This window comes from Rhipicephalus microplus, chromosome 2, assembly GCF_043290135.1.
Source record: "Rhipicephalus microplus isolate Deutch F79 chromosome 2, USDA_Rmic, whole genome shotgun sequence".
In the NCBI taxonomy this organism is placed as follows: domain Eukaryota; kingdom Metazoa; phylum Arthropoda; class Arachnida; order Ixodida; family Ixodidae; genus Rhipicephalus; species Rhipicephalus microplus.
In genome coordinates, this window is record NC_134701.1 from 138,751,764 (window position 1) to 138,779,726 (window position 27,963).

A 27,963-nucleotide genomic window follows, 5' to 3' on the forward strand; every position below is an offset into this window, starting at 1 on the left:
TTACGGACCACTTGAAGAGAGGTTGCCGTCAAAGTAATTCGTTGTCACAGTGCGTGTCACTACTTCGGCAGCATATCCAGTAGGTGCAGTAGCATTTGGCACGTCGTTTTTGCAGAGATCACCACGAAGGAGTACAAGTTCCACGCTGTGCTCGTCCGCAGTAGCCACCAGACAAACATGAGCAGCAGTGCTTGGAATACTAAGTGCATAACGTAGAGCCTGCAAAGACCAAAACACGATGACTCAACTGTTATATCAAATTTTGTTTTTATTTAAAGCTTATTGCCAATGAACCCACCTTTTCAAGGTAGGTGAGGGAAATAAGGACTCTATCAATATCCATAAGCAGTAGAAAATGTTGAATATGTAAAGCAAGCATTTCGAGAATGATATACATTAGCAAACTACAAAGTTGTTTCAGGCAGAATCGGAGCAATGATCAGAACTCGAGCAATGCACCGTGTACAGATTCACGCCAAACCACAATGCCACGGCTTTTTGAAGTATGGTTTTGCGACGACTCGAACATCAGCGAATCGAAGTCATCGTTCAGATATCCGCGTCAGCCATGGCCGTTATGCGCATACGCACTCAGTTGTAGCTCCAGTGAGCAGGCTCACCAATGCTCCCACAAAGCACCTTGCCTCATCATTCGCTATTTAGGCCTATCAGCATTCAAGGCAGGCACTAAATGCTCATATGCTTAATGCCAGGCACTAAAGGCTTAAGCGCCAAGTTTTTTCGGCACTGTGGCCGCAACAATATCAAAACAATGCCGAAAGGTGTAGAACGGGTTATGGCAGCCAAAAGATTAAGTGAATCGTTGCTTGTTCACTATCTGCAGAAAATTTATCATTATGAAAAACGGGTAAGAGCCAAATAAATGGGCGAATCTAATACACGAAAAATGAAAAAGGCAACAGTTCACTCCACATACAGATAGCAATGAGGTGACGGCAAAACGAAGGCACCGAGATGACGAAAAAGTACTAGGGAGCGGAAAAGACGATGGTGGCTGCGAGAACCCGAAGCGATAGAAGGCATATGACGACAGGGCCGTGTCGTGTCTGTGACTGTCTGCGGCATAATTCGAACCTTTCTGCGCCGAGAGTCAAGGTAGAAACACGTTATAGCATCACCTAGCTAAAACCTAACAAAGACGTGAAAACCAATTCCGTTCCTTATCTAAAGACTAGAAATTATCTAGAAGCAATCAGATTAGCCTTTGGAATTCACCAGTATGGCTGTTACAGCACCTGTGACGCTCAGAACCAGCTTAGCCTTGATTTTATGTCATCAGCCAACCACGCATTAGATGGAAGGCCGATAGCTTTTGCATTTTTAGAATACGCTGATCTTAGAAGATGGGCTCGCGTGACTTCTTTCTAAAGTCTACCCCGCCGTAGTCCGTCACGTGAACTGGAGGTAGATCTACGAAATACTACTTTAGTAATAATTCCTATTCTTCATTTTCTGAACCTTCTGCTTACCATACTGTCATCACTACGACTAGATGATATGTGGGGTTTAACGTCCCAAAACTACCATATAATTATAAGACGCCGTGCAGAAGGGCTCCGGAAGTTTAGACTACTTGGAATTCTTTAACGTGCATCGAAATCAGAGCAGACGGGTCTACAGCCTTTCCGCCTCCATCGATAATGCAGCTGCCGCAAGCGCCATTCGATCCCACGACCTGCGGGTCAACCCCTCCGTAGTGGTCTAGTGGCTAAGGTTACTGCGACTAGATTTGGCCTATACTCGAGTCAAGTCTAGCATAAGTCGGGACGGTCTGGTAAATCTGATGCCTAGACAACACAAAACAGCCGTTAATTGCTTTTCAGCTTTGCAATGCCGAAAAACAACTGAAGTTGCTTTTAATGAATCAGGCCGCTCACAATGGGGATCTTGCAAGCACATATGCAAGCCACCACAGTTTTTCGTAACTTTATGTCACTACGTTAAGGCATGGGCTCTCTATGACGCTGCAGAGTGTACACAATGAAAATCGAATCTTCAATAAAATGGCATCTGGAATAGAATGGTATCTCCAAATGACATCTTCAATAAAAATCGAACAATATAAATGGCATACACCATTACAACTTTTGTCATCACTGGCTGTAGACCAGATGTTTCCATGTTTGAAAGTACAGGCTGAAAGTGCTCCTGCCAAAAGCTCCTGTCAAAACTTACTAAAAAACCTGTTTTTCGCGTGACTTACAAAAATTTGAGAACCCTTAAACTTCGCCTTTAGGAGTTGAACGCGATAGCAAAATCTGGCCCCTAGTGCACCCTTCAACCACTAAGTGCATACCTATTCATATGTTATGTTACATACACACACACGCACACAAGCACGCACACAGTAAATTGGACCAGCGCGCGCTATTATCGCCGAATGGGCTCGTTTTCGCCGTGACACCCGTCAAACAAAATGCGTTAAAGGGGCCCTAAAACACTTTTTCAAGTAACCATGGAATGAATTCGCGAGAAAAGCTTATTGCTTCACGAAATCAACGCCGCAAAATTTTTAAAAATCTGTCCAGGGCGAGTGGAGTTCCGAAGGTTTGTCGCATGCTGCAATTGCATTATCTCTTCTCTCGTCCCGACGAAAGCGCTGGAAGCTAATCAAGGAGGGGTGGCAGGGCAAAGAAACTACCGCACTTCATGACCTTGAGCCCCATTTTCTTCCTATGCCTGCCTTTTTCTGTGTGATCGCACGCGCACGAGTGGACAAGTAGCGGCCTCGCGTGGCTATTTCGGTAACAAGATTTTTCGGTCACAGACGCACAGACGATTTTTCGCTCTCAATCAACGGAGCCGACGCCGGCGGTGGGTTTTCTTTAACGCTATCACGTTCAAATTATAGCTAATTGCAAGCATACCGCATGGTATACGGACAAGGTCTTATGTTTTAGACAACTTTTATATTATCTGTCTTTTTTTATACATACTTATGAGTTCAGTAAGAGCAAATTCAGCATCAGCACATGTGTGTGATATGCTGATTCCAAGTCAAGACGAAACTGCCTTTTTAAATTTAGGTGATGCAGCCATGCCTACATGAATTTTCAGTCTCACACTCTACGTCAGCTTTCTCTTATAAAAGTGCTACGCCCAATCACAAAAGAATGAAACATGATGAAGGCAATACAAAATGGAACAGCTTTTGTTAGTGCTAGATTCAGTGCAAAATTGTGAATTCAGAAATGTTTCAAATGAATGTTTTTCCCTCTACAAAATGTGAAAGACATCTTCAAACCAACAATACGAATACTGACAAAAACAAAGAATTATTTTTTGTTACACGTACGTTCTTCGACTTTCAATTGTTTATCACTGTTTGAACCAAAAGACACAGAAGGGAGGAGTTAAAGTTAACAGGAAGCTATGCAATGTTGCATGCAATGCCTTCATGCTAAGCGCGTACGAAAGTCTGAGAGAGTCGTCAGAGATGCTATGTGTATCCAGAAAACGTGAGTGCGGACACCTGTTCATTCTCGGTCCATAGTTTTGAAAAAGCGCTTAAAACCTGCGGCACGAACAATTCAGATGTTTAAAAATATTTCCAGCACCTGTCACACTCGTTGTGTGATTTGTCTGGAGAAGTTTTCATTCCTTTGTTTGCAGTGAATAGACACTTCTATACTTCAGTCACTATAGACACTCCAGGTTTTAGAAGTTCGCGGTGTTTTGAGAGTTTCTCACCGTCTCAGGTGTTTCTGTGAGACTGGCTCTTTAGACTCTTCTACCTTCAACAAATACTTGCGGATTCCAAGTATGTAGTTTTGCCAGTATTGGCTCCATTCGATGGCTTGCACGTCGAAGTTGAACAGCTGAAATATCAAGATACCCCCTAAAAATACTTTTCGGGATATCACAGCACAAGTTGTGTCATGAGTCTGTCTGAAAAGTGTCAGGACAGCATTTAACGCATTTACATCGTTGGTTTATCTATTCACTAATAATGAATAGGGACGTAGCTTTAAGCTGCAGGAAAGCGTTCACATGATATGGGGCAAAATGAAATATATCCTAAGACACTTTTGCTCATGTGCATTATTTCAAAGACACACCCGCGTCTCAAACACACAGCCCGCAAACGACAGGCTTCATCGCCTACTTCTCTCATTGGTTTGTGGCTTTTTGTGACACTGGTAAATGGTTCTCCCTCATTTTTCTCATGTATCGTGAATCAATATTCACCTTGTGTGGATAAGCTGTGCAGGCAGAACCGATTTGAAAACATTTTAGTGAGAGGCAGCCATTGCGGTCACCCTGTGCTGAAACATAACCGTGGAAGTTAAACTCGAAAGGTATCGAGTGGAGTAAATTGAGACACGAGACAAAACCCAACAATTTGACATTGCAGGCCTCTAAAGCTAATACAAAAGCTTCTTTTCTTTTTTACTTTTTTCCAGCGATAAATGCTGGTGCTTGTCTAAATTTCTGATATATATGTGAAGAAGAAAGAGCATCGTTGGCAAGCAACATCGCCACCGCTTGGGTACTGGGTGCTGGGCTTCGCTCGCTCGGCTCGTGCTGATCATCGCCGGCATCTGCTTGACCGTTGCTCTTGCACGATCGTGTTTCTTCGTAGGACCACCGTCGCAACAGTCGCCAATAAACCATTTTTCAATTGGTGGAGGGTGCTGACATTCCCCGTCGCCTGAACTTGGGTGCTTCCATTCGCCGTCGCCTGAACCTGGAGCTGCGCAACCGAACGCTACCTCCCATCATGGCTACCAACAACGCGCAACCTGGCTCTTCCACTCCATCCCCCAGCAACCCCGGCGTTCTTCGTTTGAGAGAGCCCAAGGTCTTTAGCGGAGCTGATGAGACCGACGTGGAAGACTGGTTCGCTAACTACGAACTGGTGAGCGCAAACAAGTGGGATGACGCGGACAAATTGACTAACGTCATCTTTTACCTCACTGACGTGGCCGAAATGTGGTATAACAACCACAAAAACGACATTACGACGTGGTCCATCTTTAAAACCTTGTTTGCTGATGTTTTTGGCCGACCCGCAGCCCGCAAGTCCAGAGCCGAACAACGCTTGCGGACTCGCGCACAAAAGCCAACGGAATCTTTCACCAGCTACATCGAAGACATTATTGGTCTTTGCAACCGTGTGAACACCACCATGCCCGAGTCGGAGAAGATTCAACACATCCTAAAAGGGATAAATGACGGTGCATATCAGCTGCTCCTGGCCCGTAATCCTGCCACCGTTGCGGAACTTGTCACTGTGTGTCAAAGTTTCGACGAGTTGAGCAAGCAGCGCGCCCTGACTCGGCCATTTTCCTCACACGCCGACTCGCTCTCCAGTCTCACTTCTGTTCCCGACCACTCACCAACCCTGCAAGAGATTAAAGACTTCGTGCGTGAAGAAGTAGCTCGACAACTGTCGTTGATTCCCTTCACGCAGCAGCCGCCATCCTCTCGTCTGCCCTCACCACTCCGCGACGTTATTGCCGAAGAGGTAGCTCAGGCTGTTCCCGTCGCTGCCCACCAGCAGCCTGTGGCCATGCCTGTTGCTCATGCGCCGGCTATGCAGCCCGTGGCCGCGCCTCTTACGTATGCCCAGGTGGTACGTAGCAGACCCCGCCAGCAGCATTTGCCACCCATGTCTTCAGTCGCTCCCCACTCTGCCCCTTTTTCGACACCTTGGGCCGCACCACGAGTCAGCAATTCCTGGCGCACTCCTGACAATCGACCGATCTGCTACGCCTGCGGTACTCCAGGACACGTGGCACGATATTGTCGCCGTCGCTTCCAACCACTCCACGACGCTACTCGGCCGTTACCGTATGACCCACAGCCCATGCACATACCTGCTCCCTATCCCTCACCGCAGTATGGATACACTAACCTTCCTGAGTCTCGGTCACCCCAGCCTCAAACTCACTCTCCCCGCTCCCCATTTCCTCGCAGGCGATCACTGTCCCCAATGCGTCCTAGACCCGCTTCCTCCAACCGGGAAATTTGAACGCCGCAGTTCCAGAGGCAAGAACTGCGCCGTCGTCGAAATGCTCAAGTCCTCGCACTTCACCAGCTAACGTCGTCGCTATATCTGTCGATGGTGTTTCTACCTTTGCCCTCGTCGACACAGGTGCTGTCGTTTCTGTTATAGCCGCCCCGCTCTGCCGCTCCCTACGCAAAGTGACCACGCCACTCTCTGGACTATCGTTTCGTACAGCTAGCGCACAACAAGTTCGACCTCTCGGCACCTGTACGGCCCGCATATTCATCCAAGGCTCTATGTACGTTGTCGAGTTCATCGTCCTTTCGGTGTGCTCGCATGACGTTATCCTCGGGTGGGACTTTCTGTCAAATCATCATGCCATCATCGACTGCGCACGCGCTGAAGTTCAATTTTCGCACCTGTGTGACGAACCTTTGCACGAAACCCTTGAGCGGTCGCCAAAACTTGTGCGTGAGGACACTGAAATTCCGCCAGCCTCTCTTGCCGTTGTCCCGGTTTGCTGCGATGACTATAATAATGCTACAGTAATGTTTACACCTTCCGACATTTTCATGAGCCGCAGAGCCGTTTCCTTGCCTTTCGCTACACTCGACGTCACTGCGGGCCGAAGCAATATTTTCGTCCACAACCCCCTTTCTGCACCGCTTACGCTACTTGCCGGCGAATGTCTCGGTCGAGTGGAGTACCTCTATTCCTCTTTATTCCTTAACATGCCAGACGAATCGTGCAGTAGCGCCTCGACCGAACTTCATGCCCTTACCCCACTGGAATGCTCATCGAGTGACACCTTCTCGAGTTCCATCGCCGACACCTTAAGTGCCCATGAACGCGCCGAGCTTCTTAATCTCCTCCAGCACTTCGCGATTTCATTCGACGTTTCTCAGCCGCAATTGTGTCGGACTTCTGCAGTGCACCACTACATTGACACCGGTTCGCACCAGCCATTGCGACAAAGACCGTACCGTGTCTCTGCTGAAAACGTCACGTCATCAACGACCAGGTCGAAGAGATGCTACGCCGTCGCGTTATTCAACCATCGCACAGTCCTTGGGCATCTCCTGTCGTTCTAGTTCGAAAGAAAGATGGATCGATTCGATTTTGCGTCGACTACTGGCGATTAAACAAGGTGACGCGGAAAGACGTCTATCCATTACCGCGCATAGACGACGCCCTTGACAGCCTCCAAGGAGCCGAATTCATCTCCTCCTTAGACTTACGATCTGGATACTGGCAGGTTCCTATGGCAGAAGCTGATCGCCAGAAAACTGCGTTCATTACACCAGATGGCCTGTACGAATTTAACGTAATGCCATTTATTCTTTGTAATGCTCCTGCCACGTTTGAACGACTCATGGACAACACACTGCGTGGACTGAAGTGGTCTGTGTGTCTATGCTACCTCGACGACATTGTCGTTTTCTCTCCCGATTTTCCTACGCATCTGCTTCGGCTACAACTGGTTCTGACGTGTTTAACCAACGCTGGGCTCCAACTGAACCTTAAAAAGTGCCGCTTCGCCGCGCGAGAGCTGTCCATCTTAGGGCACATCGTCTCCAAGCACGGTGTTCGACCCGACCCTGCAAAACTGCGAGCAGTCGCTGAGTTCCCGAAACCTACTACACTGAAAGAATTACGCAGTTTTGTCGGACTATGCTCGTACTTCCGGCGCTTCGTGCGAAATTTTGCATCGATCATGTCACCACTGACCAACCTCCTACGCGGTGATGCAGACCTTTCATCCTGGTCTTCTGACTGCGACGTCGCGTTTGCCACGCTCCGTAGTCTGCTAACATCTCCTCCAATTCTTCGGCATTTCGACCCAACAGATGCAACGGAAGTTCACACAGACGCTAGTGGGGTTGGTCTAGGCGCCGTCCTCGCCCAACGCAAGCCGGGCTACTCCGAATACGTCGTCGCTTATGCGAGTCGCACACTTACTAAAGCTGAGGCCAATTACAGCGTCACTGAAAAAGAGTTCTTGGCACTAGTGTGGGCGCTTCGCAAGTTCCGGCCTCATTTGTACGGTCGCCCATTCGACCTGGTAACGGACCACCATGCACTTTGTTGGCTTGCCACATTGAAACACCCTTCTGGCCGCCTAGCTCGGTGGGCACTGCAAATCCAGGAGTACGACATTCGTGTCATCTATCGCAGCGGACGCAAGCATTCTGACGCCGACGCCCTGTCGCGTTCGCCTTTACCTCCCGACTCGGCCTGCGGAACCACTGGTACCAACTTCATCGCATCTCTCGACCTCGACTCCTTTACCAGTGAACAACACAAGGACCCGTGGATCGCTTCCCTTTTTAACTGTCTTTCTGGATCGTCAACCACTGTGGTACCACGATCTCTCCGACGCCAAGCTGCTCATTTCGCCATTCGTGATCGGCTGCTACACCGACGCAACTACGCCCCCGAAGGTCGTAAGTGGCTCTTGGTTGTCCCGCGCAGCTTGCGATCACAAATCTGCGCCTCCTTTCACGACGATCCCCAATGTGGTCATGCCGGAGTTTTCAAAACTTACGAATGCATTCGCCATCGCTTCTACTGGCGCGGAATGTATAATTTCGTTCGAAAATTCGTTATGGGCTGTCCTGACTGTCAACGCCGCAAATCACCGCCTTTCCATTCGTCCGGTGCGCTTCAACCGCTTCCGTGCCCTGCCAAACCATTCGATCGGATCGGAATTGATCTCTATGGCCCTCTACCAACAACATCAGATGAAAATTGGTGGATAATAGTCGCTGTGGACCATTTAACACGCTACGCTGAGACCGCCGCCCTTCCAAGTGCCACTGCGCGGGACGTAGCATCCTTCATCCTTCATCGCTTCATACTACGACATGGTGCACCTCGAGAACTACTAAGCGACCGAGGTCGAGCCTTCCTATCAGAAGTCGTCACGTCTCTGCTTTCTGAATGCCATGTTGTTCATCGCAAGACCACGGCATACCACCCGCAGACTAACGGGCTCACGGAAAGATTTAACCGCACCCTTGGCGATATGCTCGCCATGTATGTGACATCCGATCATACTAACTGGGATCGCATTCTTCCATTCATCACGTTCGCATATAACACCGCGGCACAGTCTACCACTGGATTTTCACCTTTCTTTCTTCTTTATGGACGCGAACCATTCCACACCATCGATACTCTCCTTCCATACCGTCCTGACGCATCCGAATGCCCATCTGTGTCCGAAGCTGCCCGAAATGCGGAAGAGTGCCGTGAACTCGCATGCACCTTTACGTCACAAGAACAACAGCGCCAGAAAGAAAACAACGCCGACTCTTCACAAAGCCCCAGCTATTCCCCGGGATCACTTGTATGGCTGGCTGTTCCTTACCAAACCCCCGGCATTTCCTCAAAACTCGTTCCAAAGTACGAGGGCCCATACCGCGTTTTAGAGCAAACCTTGCCGGTGAATTTTCTCATCGAGCCACTTTCCCCGTCTGACGACATGCGCCGGCGTGGACGTGACATCGTACACGTCGCCCGCCTTAAGCCATATCATAGCCCTCTGCCTCCAGACTCTTAGGTCGCCAGGATGGCTCTTTTTCGGCGGGGGCAAATTGTGAAGAAGAAAGAGCATCGTTGGCAAGCAACATCGCCACCGCTTGGGTACTGGGTGCTGGGCTTCGCTCGCTCGGCTCGTGCTGATCATCGCCGGCATCTGCTTGACCATTGCTCTTGCACGATCGTGTTTCTTCGTAGGACCACCGTCGCAACAGTCGCCAATAAACCCTTTTTCATATATATATATATATATATATATATATATATATATATATATATATATGGGGACTTTACACTACCAGCTACGTAACACCAAAAGTAGTGCGTTTAGTGCCCTTGGTAGAAGCATTTTTTTTATTTCTGGCATGTGAGGTGGGAAAAACGCGACAAAAGGCGCCCAATAGCCTCAGAGAGTACCTGATCAATGAAACCTTTCACTTACACTCACTATGTATAGTTTCATTGTTTAGGAGGCCTTCGGCATACAACAGAATGTCCCAAGGAGCTTCTTCTGAGGAAAACGGCATAAAATATTGGCCCCATATCTGCATTTAATCTGCAAATGTCGTCGAAAGACGATAGTCTTGCCTGCGGAGAGAGTAAACAAAACATTTATTTGATGTTCTGCGCAAGAAAATTGGTGAATAGTATACCGGAGGCACTGCGTTGAAGTGCCTCGATCGTGCAGCGTAGGTGAACTGGCGCATCAAATCACGTCACACGTAAGACATGAGCGCCATCTGGCAGTTCTTTTTGGAAAACAAAGCGCGTGGCCCTGCGACGGGCGTGCGCGCCCGTCTCAGAGGTGATAAGGTATGGAACGCAAGGCGACGGGTAGGTGCCCTTACCGTGTCGTCTTAGCAAACTGTTGGAAACACTCGCTTCTTCGTGCAAGCGTTGCATGGTCAGTGCAGCGTGATAAGTGCTATGGCCCTTAGAATTACTTATATTTGCCTTTGCTAGTAAAAGACGAACAGGCAAAATATATATGTGTTGTTATGGTGCCTCAGATATGCGCAATAATTGCTTTTCAATTGACAACCACACACGTATAAACGCTGATTCTTGAGCAACATTGGTGGGCGCTGCGGATGGGGTGGGCTGTTCGGGGTATCGGCTGGGGCTGTTTAGAGTAACCGCTTTGCGGTAACGATGGACAAACAGACATATGTACAAACCGACAGACAGACAGACAGACAGACAGACAGACAGACAGACAGACAGACAGACAGACAGACAGACAGACAGACAGACAGACAGACGTGGAAGGTCCCCAAGAAAGACTATCGTCTTTAAAAGCCCTGATTGCCGTCCAAGACATCACTGCGTTCATTCGTTGTCTATCAAGTTTTTCCGTGTTCCCAAAAATGCGTGCTCTCAAGACACGCACAAAAAAATGGCGGAATCTCCAAGCCAAGTCGTGCACAAATACCTCTTAGGATTGAGTTTTAAAGAATTTTTTATACAATAATTGAAAAAAAGCGTTCGAAAGTATAAATTTAGCACAGTTTTAAATGCATTAAGATCGGAGGCGCCTCAGGTTTTCTGATTCAAAATGACAAAAAGAGTTACACAAAATACTTCAAAATATACCTAGCTTGCATTTGCTGAATAATTCAATGATGTGCAAGCGTTCAAGAAAAGACATTACCGCAAAGAAAGACCGGTGTTTTTTGTTTATCTGCAGGGAGTTTCAGAGCAACAGAACACCACGTTCTGCATAAATGCAATGCATGAAATCAAAGGCCTTGGCTCCTTAAGACTGCGTGATTGCCCGCAGAGTGAATTTCAAGTCTCTACTGCAAGAACTGAAGGATTTCGTTTTTTTATTGTCTTATTTTGCCCCACACAGCATCTCGTTTGGCACCGCAGGTTGGGGCAAAGTGAGACACGTGGGGAAAATTTAACTTATTTTAAAAATATTGTTTTGGACGGTGGCAACATGACAATATTTCTGTAGTACATACCTTGTACCCGAAGGAACGTTTCTGTGCTGATGTTTACTTGTAATGAGTGAAAAACTGAAAAGTAATATTAACTTTTTAAAAATATTATTTTGCCGCATTTTACCTTACCTTACGCTACTTCAGGAGTGGCGTTAAGGTTTTCGGTTGTGTAGTTCGGTACCACTGTGCTTCTAAAGGCGTAGCCCTGAATTAATCTTTTAAAAACAAACTGTATACCAGATATGGAAAATGAATTTTTTCAATACAAAGCCTTCACCGGGATTTTGTTCAAACTCAATTCTCCCTTTCTCCCCGCTTCCCATGTTTTCACAGTCCTCGCCCCGTAAGAATACATTTTGTGACTGCGGTTCGGTTACTCAAGTGAGTTTAATACCCCTGTCACACGGGCACCCGTGAAGACCGTTTAACTCCCTCGTCTTTACGACAACGAAGATGCGGTTGGTGTCACACGGCCACCTTTACGCAAACGAAGGTGAACGGAGCATTTCGCAAAGGATGTTCAACGATCTCCCTTCGCAGCGAAACGAGGTACTCTCGTCCTCAGCAGTCTGGAGGTCAGAGAAAAATTTCGTGCACTAAGTGGCCGCAGTGAAAGAATAATAGATTTTAGAAATATTAAACGTTCTTTCGTTGTAGTATTCATTCACAACGCGTGTTTCTTTACAATATTTACGCCCGCCAGAGTTCACTTACTCTCAACACCGATGCCCTACACAGTGTGCTTCGCGAGTCGGGCCGGCCGGTGCCAGCCGATCAACGTCATTACCAGTGCAATATCGCACCACTTCCTCATGTCGTCCGCTGTGTCACTCATGGCTGAAGAATACAAAATGCGCGCTCACGAGGCAAGAAAGCATAAGAACTTTCGTACCGGGCATGTACACAGGCAACAAAACAACTAAAAGCACAATGTGGCCAGCGTCACTAGCAGCATTGCTACATTTAGCAAATGCGTTTTTATTTGAAATTATTTTTAATGGTTGGTTGGTCGCATACCTACTTTATAGTGCTTTTTTGTAAAAACCGCATAACGAGGATTCACAAAAAAATCCCTAAGGATCAAATTAGAATACTTTTCCGAAAATCAAACAACGCCAGCTGAGCCCCCTCGCGGCAACTGTTACAACCTTGTCATTGCCGTGTGACACTGCTACAACTCCTTCTCCGTCAAAACCCATAGGGGAGATTTACGTTGACGGTGTTCAACTAAGTTTGGTGGTGGCCGTGTGACAAAGGTATAGGACTTGCCTAAACTTACCTTCGCATCTGTGCGAGAGAGTTCACGTAGAAGCTTCTGGACATTATTCATCCTGAACAGCCAGCCATTTGTGGTGAAGTACTCGACGACTCTCACAGCTTTACCAACCTTCTCGTAGCGCCTTACGAACCTGTGTAGGAATGTTGGAGAAAATATTACCTAATGCTTCTGGTCGCACTGAGAAAATGCAAGCAAGCGTCACTTTCTTGTGAAGTTAAATCTACCACGAAACCAAGATCATGTAACATTGTGCGAGCCACAAGTCAGTTAACTATGAAGCATCACAAAATGGCTCAATCTGACATATAAACCCTCAAATTTATTAAATTTTTAGGTTTATTTCAAGAAACAGCTGTTATGCAGAGTATATTAGGTTAAAAATCTTTGATAAAATAACAAATTCTTTGAAAGAGAAACGCGCCTTTATACGGTTTCCAAAAAGTTCTTTCTAGATTCTTTTTTCTACCTGAAATGTATTGCACTAGCCAAGTTCTTCTGAATTATAAGCTTACTCAGAATTAATTTGGGCTTAGAAACAGGCTTGAATCAACTTGTTTGAATGTCTGGATTAACCATAGTTTTGGCCGTGGTCTCAGGCTGCACTATCTTTTGGGATTGGGCCACGAAGACTTCTCTATACCAACAAAATATCATGCTCGGTTGAGAATGGTTGGATGCCGAGATTACCGCCCCAATGTGATTCAGGTTATGAAAGACGCTGCAGTAAAGGCTATAAATAATTCCACTTGTCTATGACTTTTAAGCACACAGTGAAATCACACAGCATACACAAGACTTCAGCATTTCTTTTATCAAAATGTGATAGGGGCGTATAGGATGAATACTCACGGCTTTCCGGTGAACGGCCGAGCATCGTAAAACACTACAGGCCCTCGCAGCAGTTGTCTGTTCCCAAGCATTGATAAACATAAAACACACTTTTTTTATTTCAAATAAATAATGAAAATCAGGGTTTTGCTCTGATAGTCAGTGCACGCAGTCACTGAATCTCGTCTTTACTCGCCACTAAGGACACATCGTCGGCCGCATGGTGAACTCTAAATGTGAATGCTGCCAAGTGCGTAGAATAACATTGAATTTATGTTGCCATGGCTCACTCTATGTGTGACAGAAAATGTTGACCTCAACGCTGCCAGGCACTGGTGTACCAAACATTGAGCAAAAATGGTCTTTTGTCAGCAATGCGTAAGCCGGCATTTTGCCAACTGCTACGAGGCCAGTTCTGATAGAGTGCGTCGGTTTATATTTAGGCTTTCACAATATTTATTAGGAGAATTCAACATAAACGCCCCTTCTCCCTCTTCATATGAGCCCACTTTATTACTTTACTCTTCTTCCCCGTTCCTTTCCGCAGAGCAGCAGGGGAGAGCGTACTAGTTCGGGCCGTCTTCTCTGCCTACTAATGAATTTACTCCATGTTTCCCTCTCTCTCGAACATTTTTCATGTCTTGTCATACTGCATGCCTGAATTTCACGCCGCTAATTGCCAACTGCGTGACATATAATCATGGTACTCGCCTTGGCTTCCGTCCACACAGCTGCAAGGCCAGGTCAATAAGGCATGCAGGCACATAATGCAAGCCCCAAAGCTTGAGTTGGTGCCAGAGTTTGATGTTTGTCGTTGAAAACTTGGGGAAACCGATAGTGCCGGGAAGCGGGTGCCGCAAAACGTTCTTCTTTGCCATGCGAACCCCTTCGGCCCTGGTCAGGGGCTTCACTGCACCACTGGTGCAGTGGAAAACTTTCACCTGCTTGGATCTGCAATAGGTTATCCAGTTGAGGAAAATCTAATGTGACAATTTCAGAAAATAGGATTTATTTCAACACAAATACTTATGAAGATGTCCCAAGTTGACACAGTTTACATCCAACCATTTTGCTATCAAAAAGAAAAAGGCGGCCGGTCTTGTTTTTCATTGGGTTTTTGAAAGTTTACTGGAATTGGTAACATAACCAGAATTTTACTCATCCCCAGACGAGAAAACAAACCAAGATTCAATGCACAAATGCCACTTCATTCTGGTCAACTTTTCCCTTGAATACTATTTAGGTGATGGTTTTACTGAATTACCGTGTCTGCAATTGATCAACGCCAAACAAGACTTAAACAATGAAGCCTGAAAAATAAACAGGTTATTCTCCCCTAACAGCACACCGACTGAAGCGTGTCGTACATTCGCCAGAGTACTTCTATTATTTCATTGTGTACAGCAGTTCTGAGAATGTCAAGATGACTTGAAAAAATGGGAACTGACGTACGAGTTGGAACAGTTTAAAGGCCAGCATGGTCATATTAGTACGCTCTTTTGTAAACGTATGTGTGCGTGCGTGAATGCATGTCTGTGTTGCCTAAAGTGCGAAGAACCGTAAGACACTTTTCAGTCGACGTTATGCATACTGGGAACTTACCTCATTGTACGTGTCGATTTTTTCAACTTTTTATTAAATCTTTCTGTCTTCGATGGGCAGCACCTCAAGTAAATACTGACCTGTTTTTTTAATTGGCCAAATTTCGGTTCAGTTACTGCGATGCCCTACAAGTGCCACCACTCAAAACTGGCGTGATTGAGGAAGAGAGTTGGGCATGGTGGTACATTACTACAAAATATTGAAGTGCAAGAAGCACACCACTTGAAATGTAATGACGAGTATGTCGTCCATAATGTTGCCTGTGGTGTAATTAAGGTACAAGGGAGACTATGTCTTAATCAATATAGATAGGACTGTTGAGTTGGCCCAGGAGTTCTACAGACAGCTGTACAGTATCCGAGACCACAAGGATGATATTGTAAAAAGCAATATTAGCACAGAAGAATTCGGCATCGTACTAGTAAGGACAGGAGAAGTAATGAAAGCCCTAGAAGAAATGCTGAAAAGCAAAACCGCTGGTTACAATAAGGTAACAACGGAACTGTTAAAAAATGGCGGAGAAATTGTTTTAAAACTAGCCTTTTTGTCTCTTGTCTTTGGCAGGAAGGGTACCAGAATCTTGGATGAAGGCTAACATTATCTTAATTCATAAGGAAGAAGACTTCAAAGACTTGAAATATTAGAGGCAGATCAGGTTGCTCTCAGTTTTCTACAGACTATTTACAAAAATAATGGCAAATAGAATTAGGTGGCATTACAGTTCAATCAACCATAGGACCAAACAGTATATCCTTCAGGCTGCTCCTCAGCAAACAATATTCATACTATGAATCAGGTGATATAAAAACGCAGAGAATTGAACGGGCCCCAATGCATGGCCTTCATAGATTACGCGAAGACGTTTGACTCAGTCGAGAATTTGGCAGTTATACTGCCCTACAGAATCACGGCATCAATTAACCCTACATAAACATACTATATGAAATCTACAGTGGATACACAGCCTTTAGAGTTGTCCATAAAAAAAGTGAGAGAGTCCCAATAAATAAGGGTATAAGGAAGGGAGACATGATCTTTCTAATGTTATTCACCGTGTGTTTACAGGACGTTTTCATGGCCCTAGATTTCAAAAAGTTAAAGATAACAGTTAATGAAGAATATCTTAGTAACCTTTGAGTCGCTGCAGTCACTGGAACGGCTGCTACGAGAAAGTGTACCAGCCACCCGAGCGATGCCGAGAGCTAGGACACGCTGATTTACTCTACACTGCCAGCGACGAAAGCTCCGACGAGGGCAATTCATGCTTGTGGCCAGACATCAGCCGAAGAGAAGACTACTAATGCCATCTTCATCAACTAGTAAGAATGCTACGAAGACACGAGAACCTCCGATTCACACGATTTTGTTTGTGCCGATCGATGCGGCTCATAGTCTCAATGGGCTCGGTCATCATGCCACGTCTAGCTCTCTAGAGGCACTCGCCCAGGGACAAATCGTGAATGTGTGGATCAATAGCCGTAAAAACATTCTCGCCATAGACGTCACTCAACGAAGCACACTATAACTATCGAGCAACGTTAAGCTGTTGGAAGACATCAACGTTTGCTTCTACATACTTCATGGCAGCGACTGTATTGCAGGCGTAATTTTTTATGTCAACATTGCTATCAGCGAAAGTGACTTTCCAGCTTTCATCACACCGATGTCTGAAGAACTTAGCATATTGCAAGCCCGTTGCCTGGGCAAATCACTGTGTGTGAAACTCGTGTTCAAGGGAGACAGCCTTCCATCGCAAGTCAAGGTTAGACGTTTTCGAAACGCAGTACGACACTTTGTACCGAAGCCGCTTCAATGCCAGAACTGTTACAGGATGGGACACATCAGTTCTCTTTGTACAAACCCTGCTGTATGCTCGTGGTGCTCAGAATCGCACAGCGCACACCCTTCTTAGACAGAACTTCGCAAATGTAGAAACTGTCACGTCCCTCACGATACATTGTCGAAAGATTGCCCGAGCAAGAAAAAGGAAATACAAGTGTTGAGGAAAACGGTCCGGGATGGTTCAATCCTCAAGGAGGCTGCTGACAAAGTACGACGGCGGTGATCTTATCGCCGGAGGCCTCAGAGGAAGCCCAGTGCCGAAAGAAGGGATCCACCTAATCAATTGATCACCGGTATACGATCTCAAGCGTTCAGCAACGCCAACGACAAACCATCCAGGCAAGACACGAGCACCAACGGCTCACCTGACGCATGGCCAGTGCTATATCACCGATAACTCCACTGTTTGAGCCGCCACTACACTCATCTACAAACACTTCAGAACGAGAGTGCGGCGATTGTCGAGATAATGAAGTCGTAGCCATGATTCTCATGAATACAACAGAGAAAATTGAACGACTTGTTCGAAGTTCGCCCCGAATGATGATCTATCTGTAGGACAAAGAGATTTTGTCTTCACGCCACATTGAGGTCGCTGCAAATGTCTTGAACAAATACACGCGTTAAATATTGTTATCATGTTTTTTTTTGTTTATTTTTCTTACAATCATTCTCAGCCTGCTTGGGAAAATGCCTTTCCCATGTGTCACCAATCAACGCGGACCTGTGTTTGCTGTCACGACGTAATCCCAAAAAACTTCCTAATTAATTGATTGATATGTGAGGTTTAACGTAACTTCCTAATTACATCTTCCCGCCTAACTTTTCGTCTGACCCTCACGCGTTTGATTTTTTTACTTTCCTAAGCACATAGCGGTTCTCCTGCCTGTGCGCTACGTGCCCTGCTCATGGCTATTTATTCTTGATTTTGACTGAGATGTCCTTCATAACTCCTTGTCACTGACACACTGTGCTCTCTGCTTGTCAGTTTATGATTTTTATTTCTATGGTTCACTCCATCCTCCTCAGCATAAGCTGTTTCCTTTTCATGGTGACCACGCATAGGTGAAATTAATTCTACTGCACCTCTTTTGCTTTATTCTAAACGATATTACTTAATGAACTTTCCCTTTGCTTGCTGCGTAATGCTTAGTCTGGTTAATTCACTCTCATGGTTCGGCTCTGCACTCATCATTTGTCATAATTACATACTGCGCCGGCAAAGTAGTATTGAAGTGCCTCGAGGCATATTATAGTTATTTTTGAATAACGTCATTTCAAGTTTATTATGAATCGGAGTTTTATTCACCTTACGTGGAACTGCTATTTTAGAGTCGCAAGATTTAGGAAATGTACTCGCGGCGTTGTCTTCTGGCGTTGTCTCATGGCGACAGTCGAGAAAAATCATCTTAGCCAACAGCACACGTATTCCTTTACTACTTCCAGTGCCTTGCTGCTTATCTGAAAGCATCCCGCTTATCCGAGGGTGTTGAACATGCATTATGCAGTGCCTTGTCCATCCACACTCACTCCAGCATAATGATTTCGTGTGCTTTAATAAGAACTTATCGTTTGTATCACTTTTTTCGGTTGATTACGGAAACTGTAGTAAACCATTGAAGTTTGCTCATATATTAAGCATTATTTTGATCACTGTGAAGAAACGCGTATGTGTTATACACAGCTGATAAACAGCTAATCACATGGTGGAAGATATAATGGAAGCCACCATGTTCGATTATTCACACGTTGAAAAACCGGTTTAGTGCTTTTGCAAAATTTTTCTGTAAACACAAGTTTCTGCCTCACCGGTCGTGGCTCGTTCATCGCGGCGGTGACAATAGATGGCCGTACAATGGAGACGGGTGTATGTCCTCGTTCTTCCAGCAGCAGTGATTCAGCCAAACTCTTGGTCAACGTGTACGTATTCGGATGGCCGAACAGGCGCGACTGTGGACATCTCTCGGCGTTTTTATCAGCGCACCTAATGAGACCAATGGACACCATAGATCACATACCCCTCCTTTTTTTATCTTTAGCACCAAGCATCTTTCTTTGAAAAAGCTTTTATTTACCCTTCGAAGAAAGTTTGCACTTACGTTGTCGACACCTTTTTCTCGCATGTATAGAATTTTTTTGTAAAAACAGCTGAAGACCAGCTGATCCTGGTGACAGTGCGGACTGCCAACATTCTAACAACTGACGCAGTAGGGAAACAGTGAGGCACTATGTACTGTACCTGAACAGGCCACAGTCATTAGGAAAATAAACAAACAAGGAAATAAGTACAAAGTATATAAATAAGTAATAAAATAAATGAATAAGTACTACATGGCTTTCTAAGATACTGCAGATAAGAACTTTTTAGCTCTCAGACGAGACGCGGCCCGTTTGTGGGCGCATACTTCACGTGTGAACATTTTCCTACATTTGGATGGTAGGTGTCTCGTGGTCTAGCAATAGCAATTAAATCTGTCATTCATGACATGTTTGAAATACGTAGCAATATTAGTTGTATGAATCAAAACAAGCGTAATGCTAAGGATCCTGATGTTTTTATGTATTTATTGATTGAAGTAGGTTTCTGGGAAATAATATTCAATTCAAGTTTTTAAGGTGCGTATCTATTTCAGGAAAATTTGTTGCACGCTTGAAGTTGAAAGAAAAATTTCGCTTATGGCCCCTCCCTATCATTCTAGTTGGAGAAGCCAACACTTAAGAGCGGGCCATCCGCATACGAGGGCAGAGTAAGTGACAGAGAGAGGGAATCGAGGGTTCTCTTTCCGTTTGTCCACAATACACTGTTACTTGCATCACTGGTCCTTGTCTATTGTAATCGTCATAAGTAAGAATAAATTAGCTTATTGAGTATAGCGAAAGCTATGGTTGTTTTGTTTATGGTGTATAACGTCTCTCAGCGAGTTAAACTCTGAAAGACACTGGATAGAAGAGCTCCCAACAATTTATACCACCTGGTGTTTCCTTCAAGTGCTCTGATGGTTCTTAGATTATCTAGCAATGTGAAAATTATTTTCTCAATCATATACAACACATTCATTAAGAAACAAAAGTTTTGGAGCATCATTCTCTGATTCTGAAAGGGACGGTATGCAGCATTTTAACGTCAACGGGTTTTGTGGCCTACTGTCGATGTGATGTACTCCGATAGAGATTAATTTGTATCCAGACTACCTCACAAAATAAATTGCCGTATAACAGATGGACTTGTGGAGCAGTTTCATTTTATGGAAGACTTGCATGAAAAAATGAATTCGAAAAAGCAGACTTAGTTACTCACTCGATCGCTTTGATGACTTTTTCAGAACCTAGAGGGGGTGGGTATATAACCTCTTGTACATCCGGCTTATCGCAGTTGCAGTATGCTGTAGATACATGAACAAAAGCCTGAAACCGAAACAGTGGCACTGAATTCAGCATTTGAGCAAGGAACAATGTATGTATCAAAATGAAGTAAATATCTTTGAGTCTGCAGACAAAGTAGAGCCTCTACAAGTAAAGTTTAACAGAAACTCATTCACATATTAAACGTGCTAGACCCACAGATGTGAGCGAAAAGTAAACAGCACTGTGACTTACACAAAGTTTTGGCATCCGCTTACAGAGGTCCAAAACACGTCTTGTGCCGAAAACGTTGAGCTCAACAGCTTTTCTAGAATACAAACGCATTAAATCACATTTATTCGTCTTTCCCAACACAACCACTTTTTTCTAAGTTGTGATTTCAGCTACACCAAATCAGTTTGGGAATGAGTCCATTCAGCACGCACGCATATAATTTACGTAGTGCTACTATGCCATGAATTTAGAAAAAGAAAAAAATTATGTGATTCGATTACATTGGTCACTTAGAATAAAAAAATAATCTTTAGAATTTCGACTTTTTTTATTAGTTAAATGACATCAGCATTAATGAGACACTCAAAGGGACAAATAACACATACATCAAACACAAGTAGCCCTAGCTGGGTTTTCGGCTACCGTTCATATTTAGTAGTACACCGCAGCACCATTACTGTAACCGCAGCTGAAAAGATAAAGCTCCTTGCAAGAAGCCTTACTATGCGGTATAAAAAAAGGAAAGATATTAGTCAAAGTTAAAAAGGAATCGACAAATAGGAATAGCAGGCAATTTGAAACAAAAGACTTCCATCCGACGTTGTGTTGAATTAGCTGATTCTTGACAGAGTGGGGGCTTGAAATAATAAATATCCTCGCGAATCATCGATGTAGTTATAGTTGTTCTGTAGTGGAGTGCCCCACGAATTGTGACAACCCGGGTTTTTTTTTTAACATACACGGCACTAACACCACGCAATACTCGGGCCTCTACTATGTCGCCTCGATGAACAAATGACCATTGCGACGGGGATCGAATCCGAGATGTTCTGGTCAACAGGCGAGCACCGTGACCATCGATGCACCGAGGTGGACAGCGAGGACGTAAAAAGCGCACAAGAACACTTCGTGCTTGTAGATGCAGGCATACATCGGTAATAGACAGTACGTGCACATACGCCACAAAACGAAAGTGTGGCATCATACGGTGATGTTCTCTGCTCCAAGGAAGAAGTTGGCGAAGCTCCAATTTCCTCGGGGATTCCTTCTAAGTGAAAATCCTTCGCAGTGATATTACTGCCACGAGCCGTGCGTACTTCTAGGCTGATACATTGTTTATTTTATTAATAAAGATTGGGTGTTTCAGTAGTGACACAATTTATCTCCCCACCTCACCGTTCAGTTGCTTCTGTCATACGTTTACCTCCACGTGCCTCCTTCTAAGCGCCGTATCTAGGGAGCCTACATGACCGCCCGTTTGCACGGACAATGTAGGCTCCCCAGCCAAATCGACTCAGTGGCCCGCCAAGTTAGTAGCGCGACTGTTTGTAGTGATTTATTTGTACTGGTTAACGCGAAGAAAAGCAGAAGAGAGCGTTAGTAATCAAACTGAGAATAGCCTTTCAGTACGTATCACGTAACTTCACAACGCGGAAACGAATTACGTGGAAGGAGGGCGATGACAGTTACAGGCGCTAACGTAAAGGCAGTGAATGAGATATATAGTTTATATTGCAGGAAAACGGACTAACTTGTATTCCGTGAGGAAAGCTCGTAAGTCACTGCGACTCCCTAACGCGACGTAGACGCGTCTTCGTCACTGGAGCTTTTAGCGGCAAAGCTCCTCAAAACGTGGGTCTGTACACCCACCGATGTATGTAGTAGTTGTCGTAAGTAACCACCGGTGGCACATAACCGCTCTAGAGTGGGTATGTGCCACAGGGTATGCGAGATGGAAGATGGCGGCACTTGGAGTGTTGACTATAGATGGACGCACAGACATACAGACAGACAGACAGACAGACAGACAGACAGACAGACAGACGGACGGACGGACGTACGGATGGATGGACGCACAAACGGACGGACAGGCGGATGGATGAACTCACGAACAGATGCATAGACAGGCGGACGGACGCATGCATTGACTCATGGATGTCTGCACGGACGAACGAAAGCACGGGCGGGCTGACGGACGCTTTGCCCCACTCATCATCATTCACTCCTTGGATGTGCTGTGATTTTTTTCTCTTGTTTTCTGCTTAGGTAGGTACATCGTGGAATGTCAAGAGCCCTGTCTTTGCATAGTTAGCAGAGCATCGCATTAATAAAAGGGTAAATTCTTCCCATCACTCGCCTGATAGGCTCGTCAAACTTGACTGTGGCACCCGAGTGAAAGACGACAGAAACGTCATCCGTCAACAGGGCTTGGTCAGACAAACTTAGTCCAAGATTTGGCTGTGTTAAATCACCTTCCAACGCTATGACCTTCTTTAGAGCATCGGGCTGTTCACGCTTCAGGCCTTCGAACATCTGTAAAATGTGGTAAGTTGCATTTTGGCAGCAAAGCATGCATCGCTGATCACTTCATAAGCACTGAGCTTCATCTATTTACACGTCCCGGACGGCTCCGGACGGCCCCGGACGCCGGCGCCGCATTCGTTGTTCTTGGGGTTCAACTGGAAGCTCCACCCACTGGTCCGGGATCACTCGGACGCATTTTCGTTTTTTGTGTGCCTGGCGGCCTGCGGCCCGGGACTGTCCGAATGATTACTTTCGGGCAGCTGGCAGCCAACAGTGCGGGCAGCGCGGAGCGCATGCCAGCGCGGCCATCTTAAGTTAGACACGGAAATTTTTAACGTCCTCTTGCTCTCTCTTTGCTTTTTTGTCCACTTCTCGCATGTTTCTGGATTTCGCATTGGTTGCGCACCCAGTTCTTGTCATCGGTGTTCTGAGCCACGTCGAGCATGTGCGTATTCCTGAAGGTCGGGCAAACACGCGTTATACTCGCTAGGAGAAACAGTGGTGGAACGACCACGCCGGTCTACAATTCGCACGCGCTCAAGTAGTTCACTTACAGTAAGTTGCATCACAACAGAAATAGGTATAATTCACTACCTAACTGCTGTTTACGTTGGAATCGGGTCGGCGTTGTGGCCTGTGTCACAGCTATGGAGGGAGCAGGCGGTAATGCCTGGCATAGCAGATGCCACTGCGGATGCAGCCAGTATCAAGCGCGCAAATGGCCCGAGGCTGCTCGGGCTCGCTCGGGACGTTTAGATCACGTGCATGTCACGTAGCCGCCTAAGAGCCGAGGCGTCCGCGGGCCGCCGAAGAGTGATCCGGGACTTGGTAAATCAATGAAGCTCACTGAGTGGCACCGATGTGAAAGCAACGATGTGACGACTGCGACTCTGTTGCGGTGGGTTGCGAGTTTCCTTGACGAAAAGATTTGGCAGAACATTGTCTTATACATACAGGATTGGCTTAAAATAGTTTATTACATGCAAGCTTCCTTCCCGCTAGATACTAGACATACAGTCTTCCAAAAAGTTGTAAAATGCTAGTAACTGGAAGCAAATAAGTGATTACCTACAGCAGTTATTAAATTTCTTTGACTATTAATAAATATTTGCTGCCTTTTTACTATTTACACTCATGAATAACTAGACGCTACAATCATTCCTTTTTGCTATAGTCTCTTTACTGGCTACTTTAGCACACAATAACTGTAAACCAATAGGTAGGATCTGCAGCAATTGGCACTCTTTTGAAACAGTACTGAATTTCTGATGCCGTGTGATTGCATAACTTACTGAGAAGAAGCACAAAAGGTTGCCAAGCTCCACACTTGCTTCAAGCTAAGTACCTCTAGCGTGATTCAACCTTAAGACGTTAGCGTTTGCTCGTTTTGAAGAAATTTCCATGTCCGCGATGGTAACGGCGTCATTTGTTGCGAGCGCAAAATTATCAACTTTGCGTGACTGCACAATCGAGAAAGATGAAATAAAAAGAATAATAATGAATTCTGGGTCTGAACGGGAATTCAATCCACGTTGTTTGCGTGGCAAGTGGGTGTTCGATCACTCAGTCATGCCTCTTCTTGTAAATACAGCGAAAATAACTTCCTGTGCTTGGAACTGCACTGAAAGTAACTTTATTGTTTTACAAGCACACATGCACATGTCATGTATGCACGCTTCACAATACAACCTAAAATATTTCCGTAGTATTCCGTGGTACAAGCGCGCAGTGCCATCAGGAGTCAGAACATGGTATTAATCTTATGACATCAATGTCTAAAGCCAGTCACCCACTACAAAAGACACACACGCTACTGCAGCGACGTATTGACTGCATAAAAAGTTAGAAAAGAATATATACATACACTAAGCGTCTAGAGTAAGCACTAAAACAGAACATTGCTATCGCGTCAAACTTTTAAAAGCGAAGCTTAAGGGTCCCCCTATTTTTTTTGCTTGAGTCATTAAGCGTACAACACTAGGCCTTCAACGAATTCGGGTGAAGTTATTACTTGCGAATCTCCTACGCCTATATTTGCCGGCAGGCTACCCCACTTTTATCCTCCTAATCATCCTTACCATCATTCAATGCGTTCTAGTGTGTAGCATAGTGACGTCGCGTGGATGAGAGACAGGGTTGCCATTGCACTATTTTCTTTCCGTCATCGGGAGAGACTAATAGTGACAGATATCCCCAGAAAATGCGTTTGTTCTGTTTTTTTTCTTTTGGATGATCTCACATAAGTAGTCCGAGCAAGTAGCTCTTCGGCGGGTACTTAGTCTTGAAGATTGGCGGGTTCTTGGTCTTGAAGCGCTAATGAATTACACAGCGTAAAAACACACGACATATTTCCTGTGTTGTATTGAAGCGGATAGTGTCGGTGTCCTTTAATATACAATTGTTAGAAGTCGTTGGAAGAAACGTATGATGAGACATTATAACATAGCATCTTGTAGGTGGCACCTAACAGCCAGTAACCTCTAAGTGCCCTAATGTAAAACGTGCTTTCCACATACCTCGTCTGACGGAAATGCCAGCTGGAAATCATCTCGCCATAGGACCTGATATGCGCGAAAAATATTCCAGAACAACATCTACCCACACATTTGTGCCGGCTGGGCCGTAAAGCGACGTAAAGAAAGTTGGTGCTTAGATATCTTATGGATTGTTCACTATGGCGCGAAAAAATATTTTGTGAGTGGTGACTGGAAACGATAAACTGGTAAGCACCGAACTACCCACTAATAAATAACAGCATCGCAACATAAAAAAAAAAGAGCACTCATCCACATGAAGTGAATCATGGCACGTGGGCAGAGTGTTGAATGTGGTTGCCGCTACCGAGTGTTGCCCCACATAATATAAAATCAGTGACCTAAGGTGTATATAGAAATAGAAATTTATTTCGCCTTCCAGTCTTCGTAGGTCATTCAAGGAAGTTTTAGAAAATCGGCCGAGTTGGGTGTGCCTCAAAAATTAATCCAAGAACTCGCCATCTTACTGGTGCCAAAATAGCATTTTACTAAAGGTGATTTCTGGGTAAGTATAGTGCTCGACATGAGCCTTTGTGGTACAGGTTTATTGAGAAGCTCCAACATAGGCTTATTTTATTAAAGATCAACTCATCGGTACTCTTCTCAGTAGGTTATAACCCCCGGTAACCGCAATCTCTCACCGATGTCAACGTTGAAGTCCGTTGTGAGCCTTTGTCTCGTAACTGACATATTTCCACAATAGCAATCGTTCGACATTGTCACAACAAAGGAAAGCAAGGCTCGGTTATAAGGAGCTTCGCCCCAAATGCGACGATATCCACGCATGCACAGGGAGTCAAGGTGAACCATAAACTAAGTGGTCACAGGAACGTTCTTCAAAGAAATATATCTGCATCATACATTGTGAGAGACCTATCACTCACGCAACCAGCACCCTTCTTTATTTATGGAAACCCCTAATAACTTTATTAAAATTTCCTTTCTCGTTATTCTAATTTTAACACCTGCGTAAAGCATGAAGCACAACAAAAAAACTTGGCAGTGCTGTGGAAGATGCGTAGTCCCACATGCATTTCGCCCCGACACAAACTCTACCGAGGAAATATGTGAGGGAATTCCCGGTCATTCATTCGATGCAAGTAAACTATCCTAGGGCTCTCAGGGAGTAGAACCCCGCGTTCTGGTGATTCTCATCTGTAAATCTCAGGGAAGTTACGACACATTTCGGGCCATCTAATTTAAGAAAATACCCAGGCTTCGAAGGTAAGCTGTAATACAGACATTGATGGTCTTTCATGAAATTGTGTAATACACGGCTAACATTAGCTTCTTTGGTTGTAAATATCTTACAAATCATCTTCATATAGGCTCATTGCAGCTTTTCTCCGAGATGCTCGACTAATTTTAATGCAGAGCCATTATGGTTTAGTTAGCAATAATGAGCTGCGTATGTATGCACCTGCAGGTTAAACAAAATACCATTAGTCATAGTCACCTCGGAGTTGAACATCATTTCCAGCCTTGCCCGTGGCTCTTCGCCGCGCTTGCTTCGCACAAGCAGGTAGGCTCGCTTGAGGCCGGGACAAGATCGTAACAGTTTTTCCAGAAGAACCTGCACCATGAGTGTCCAAGTAAATGATGCGCACATGGGATTTGAGGAGAGTTCATTCAGATCCAATATACCTTTCAATTTCGCCACAAAATAATGTCACCATAATAATTTGCATGCCTATGGCTTCTTGCTGCCAACAATTTGTTCGCTATAGCTGTTCGTAATACAGCTCCACAAGTGCATGGGTGTGAAATAAAGCCTGTAATCTGTAATCTGACACTAACTAAATGTTTCTGTATGTAAGCAGACGGAAGCACTCTGATATGTTAAATACTGGTTCTCTTGTTGAAGACCAACCCTGAATGAAAACTGTGTCAGTATATAGATAAATAAAATACTGCCTAAAGACGCTAACGTAAAAAGTTTTCCCTGTGAGCATCCTGAAAGTTGTCGAGTGATTAGAATTCAGTTCAATGAACAGAGATGGCTTTCTGCCCAGATGAAGTTGAGGAGCATTCCGTAAAACGCCATGTTCTTGAGAAGTATGTTCGCGCTCAATTATTGCCTACAGTACACACAATGTTAACCAGGTCTATTGAAGCCCAGTAACCATGATTACGAGCGTGTATACACATTTGTATGCTTTATGCACATTTCCTCTGTGATTCTGCCCATGTCAGTGTGTGTGAGCACCCAAATGCCTAATGGTCGGTGACTGCAATATAAGGAGCAGCCTAATTACTTGGATTTCGGTGCCGCAGGCAACGATTAGTTACCTTTCCGATGAATCCCGTTCCCCCTGTGATGAACACCGCTCGGTCTTGGTAAAACCTTGCAATCTCAGAGTCCTCGCTGTTTTGGTCCACCATCTCCGGCATGAAGCTTCGCGGCAGCTGCTGGTGCGATTCGGTTGTCATGTGATCACGGACGTTGTAAGGCTAAAAGGATGAGAGAAAAGGGAAACGTGATCGAAAACGCTGACGTAAACACGAGTGTAGCAATTTGAGCTGCGCATACGGCGAAATGGA

General features: G+C 45.2%; 1 protein-coding gene across 1 annotated transcript; it reads right to left on the reverse strand.

Annotated features, from left to right (window-relative positions):
• LOC119169726 (putative fatty acyl-CoA reductase CG5065) lies at positions 1-27,870 on the reverse strand. The gene is made up of 9 exons (XM_075885554.1): positions 27,712-27,870; positions 26,879-26,995; positions 22,722-22,897; positions 20,606-20,678; positions 20,307-20,413; positions 18,818-18,992; positions 14,276-14,544; positions 12,737-12,866; positions 1-219 (listed from the first exon to the last, which is right to left on the reverse strand). The coding sequence occupies exons 1-9, from the start codon at positions 27,850-27,852 to the stop codon at positions 1-3; spliced, it is 1,407 nt and encodes a 468-aa protein (XP_075741669.1). The 5' UTR covers positions 27,853-27,870.
• Between the last annotated feature and the right edge of the window lie 93 nt (positions 27,871-27,963).

Bases quoted from the DNA above. Each gene is read 5' to 3' on its own strand.
- LOC119169726 (XM_075885554.1), bottom strand. From the start codon at position 27,852: ATGACAACCGAATCGCACCAGCAGCTGCCGCGAAGCTTCATGCCGGAG. The intron at 20,679-22,721 runs GCGAGTGATGGG...TTTGTATTCTAG, and splicing joins AAGTTTGACGAGCCTATCAG to AAAAGCTGTTGAGCTCAACG. The intron at 12,867-14,275 runs GCGAGTACCATG...ATTCCTACACAG, and splicing joins CTGTGTGGACGGAAGCCAAG to GTTCGTAAGGCGCTACGAGA.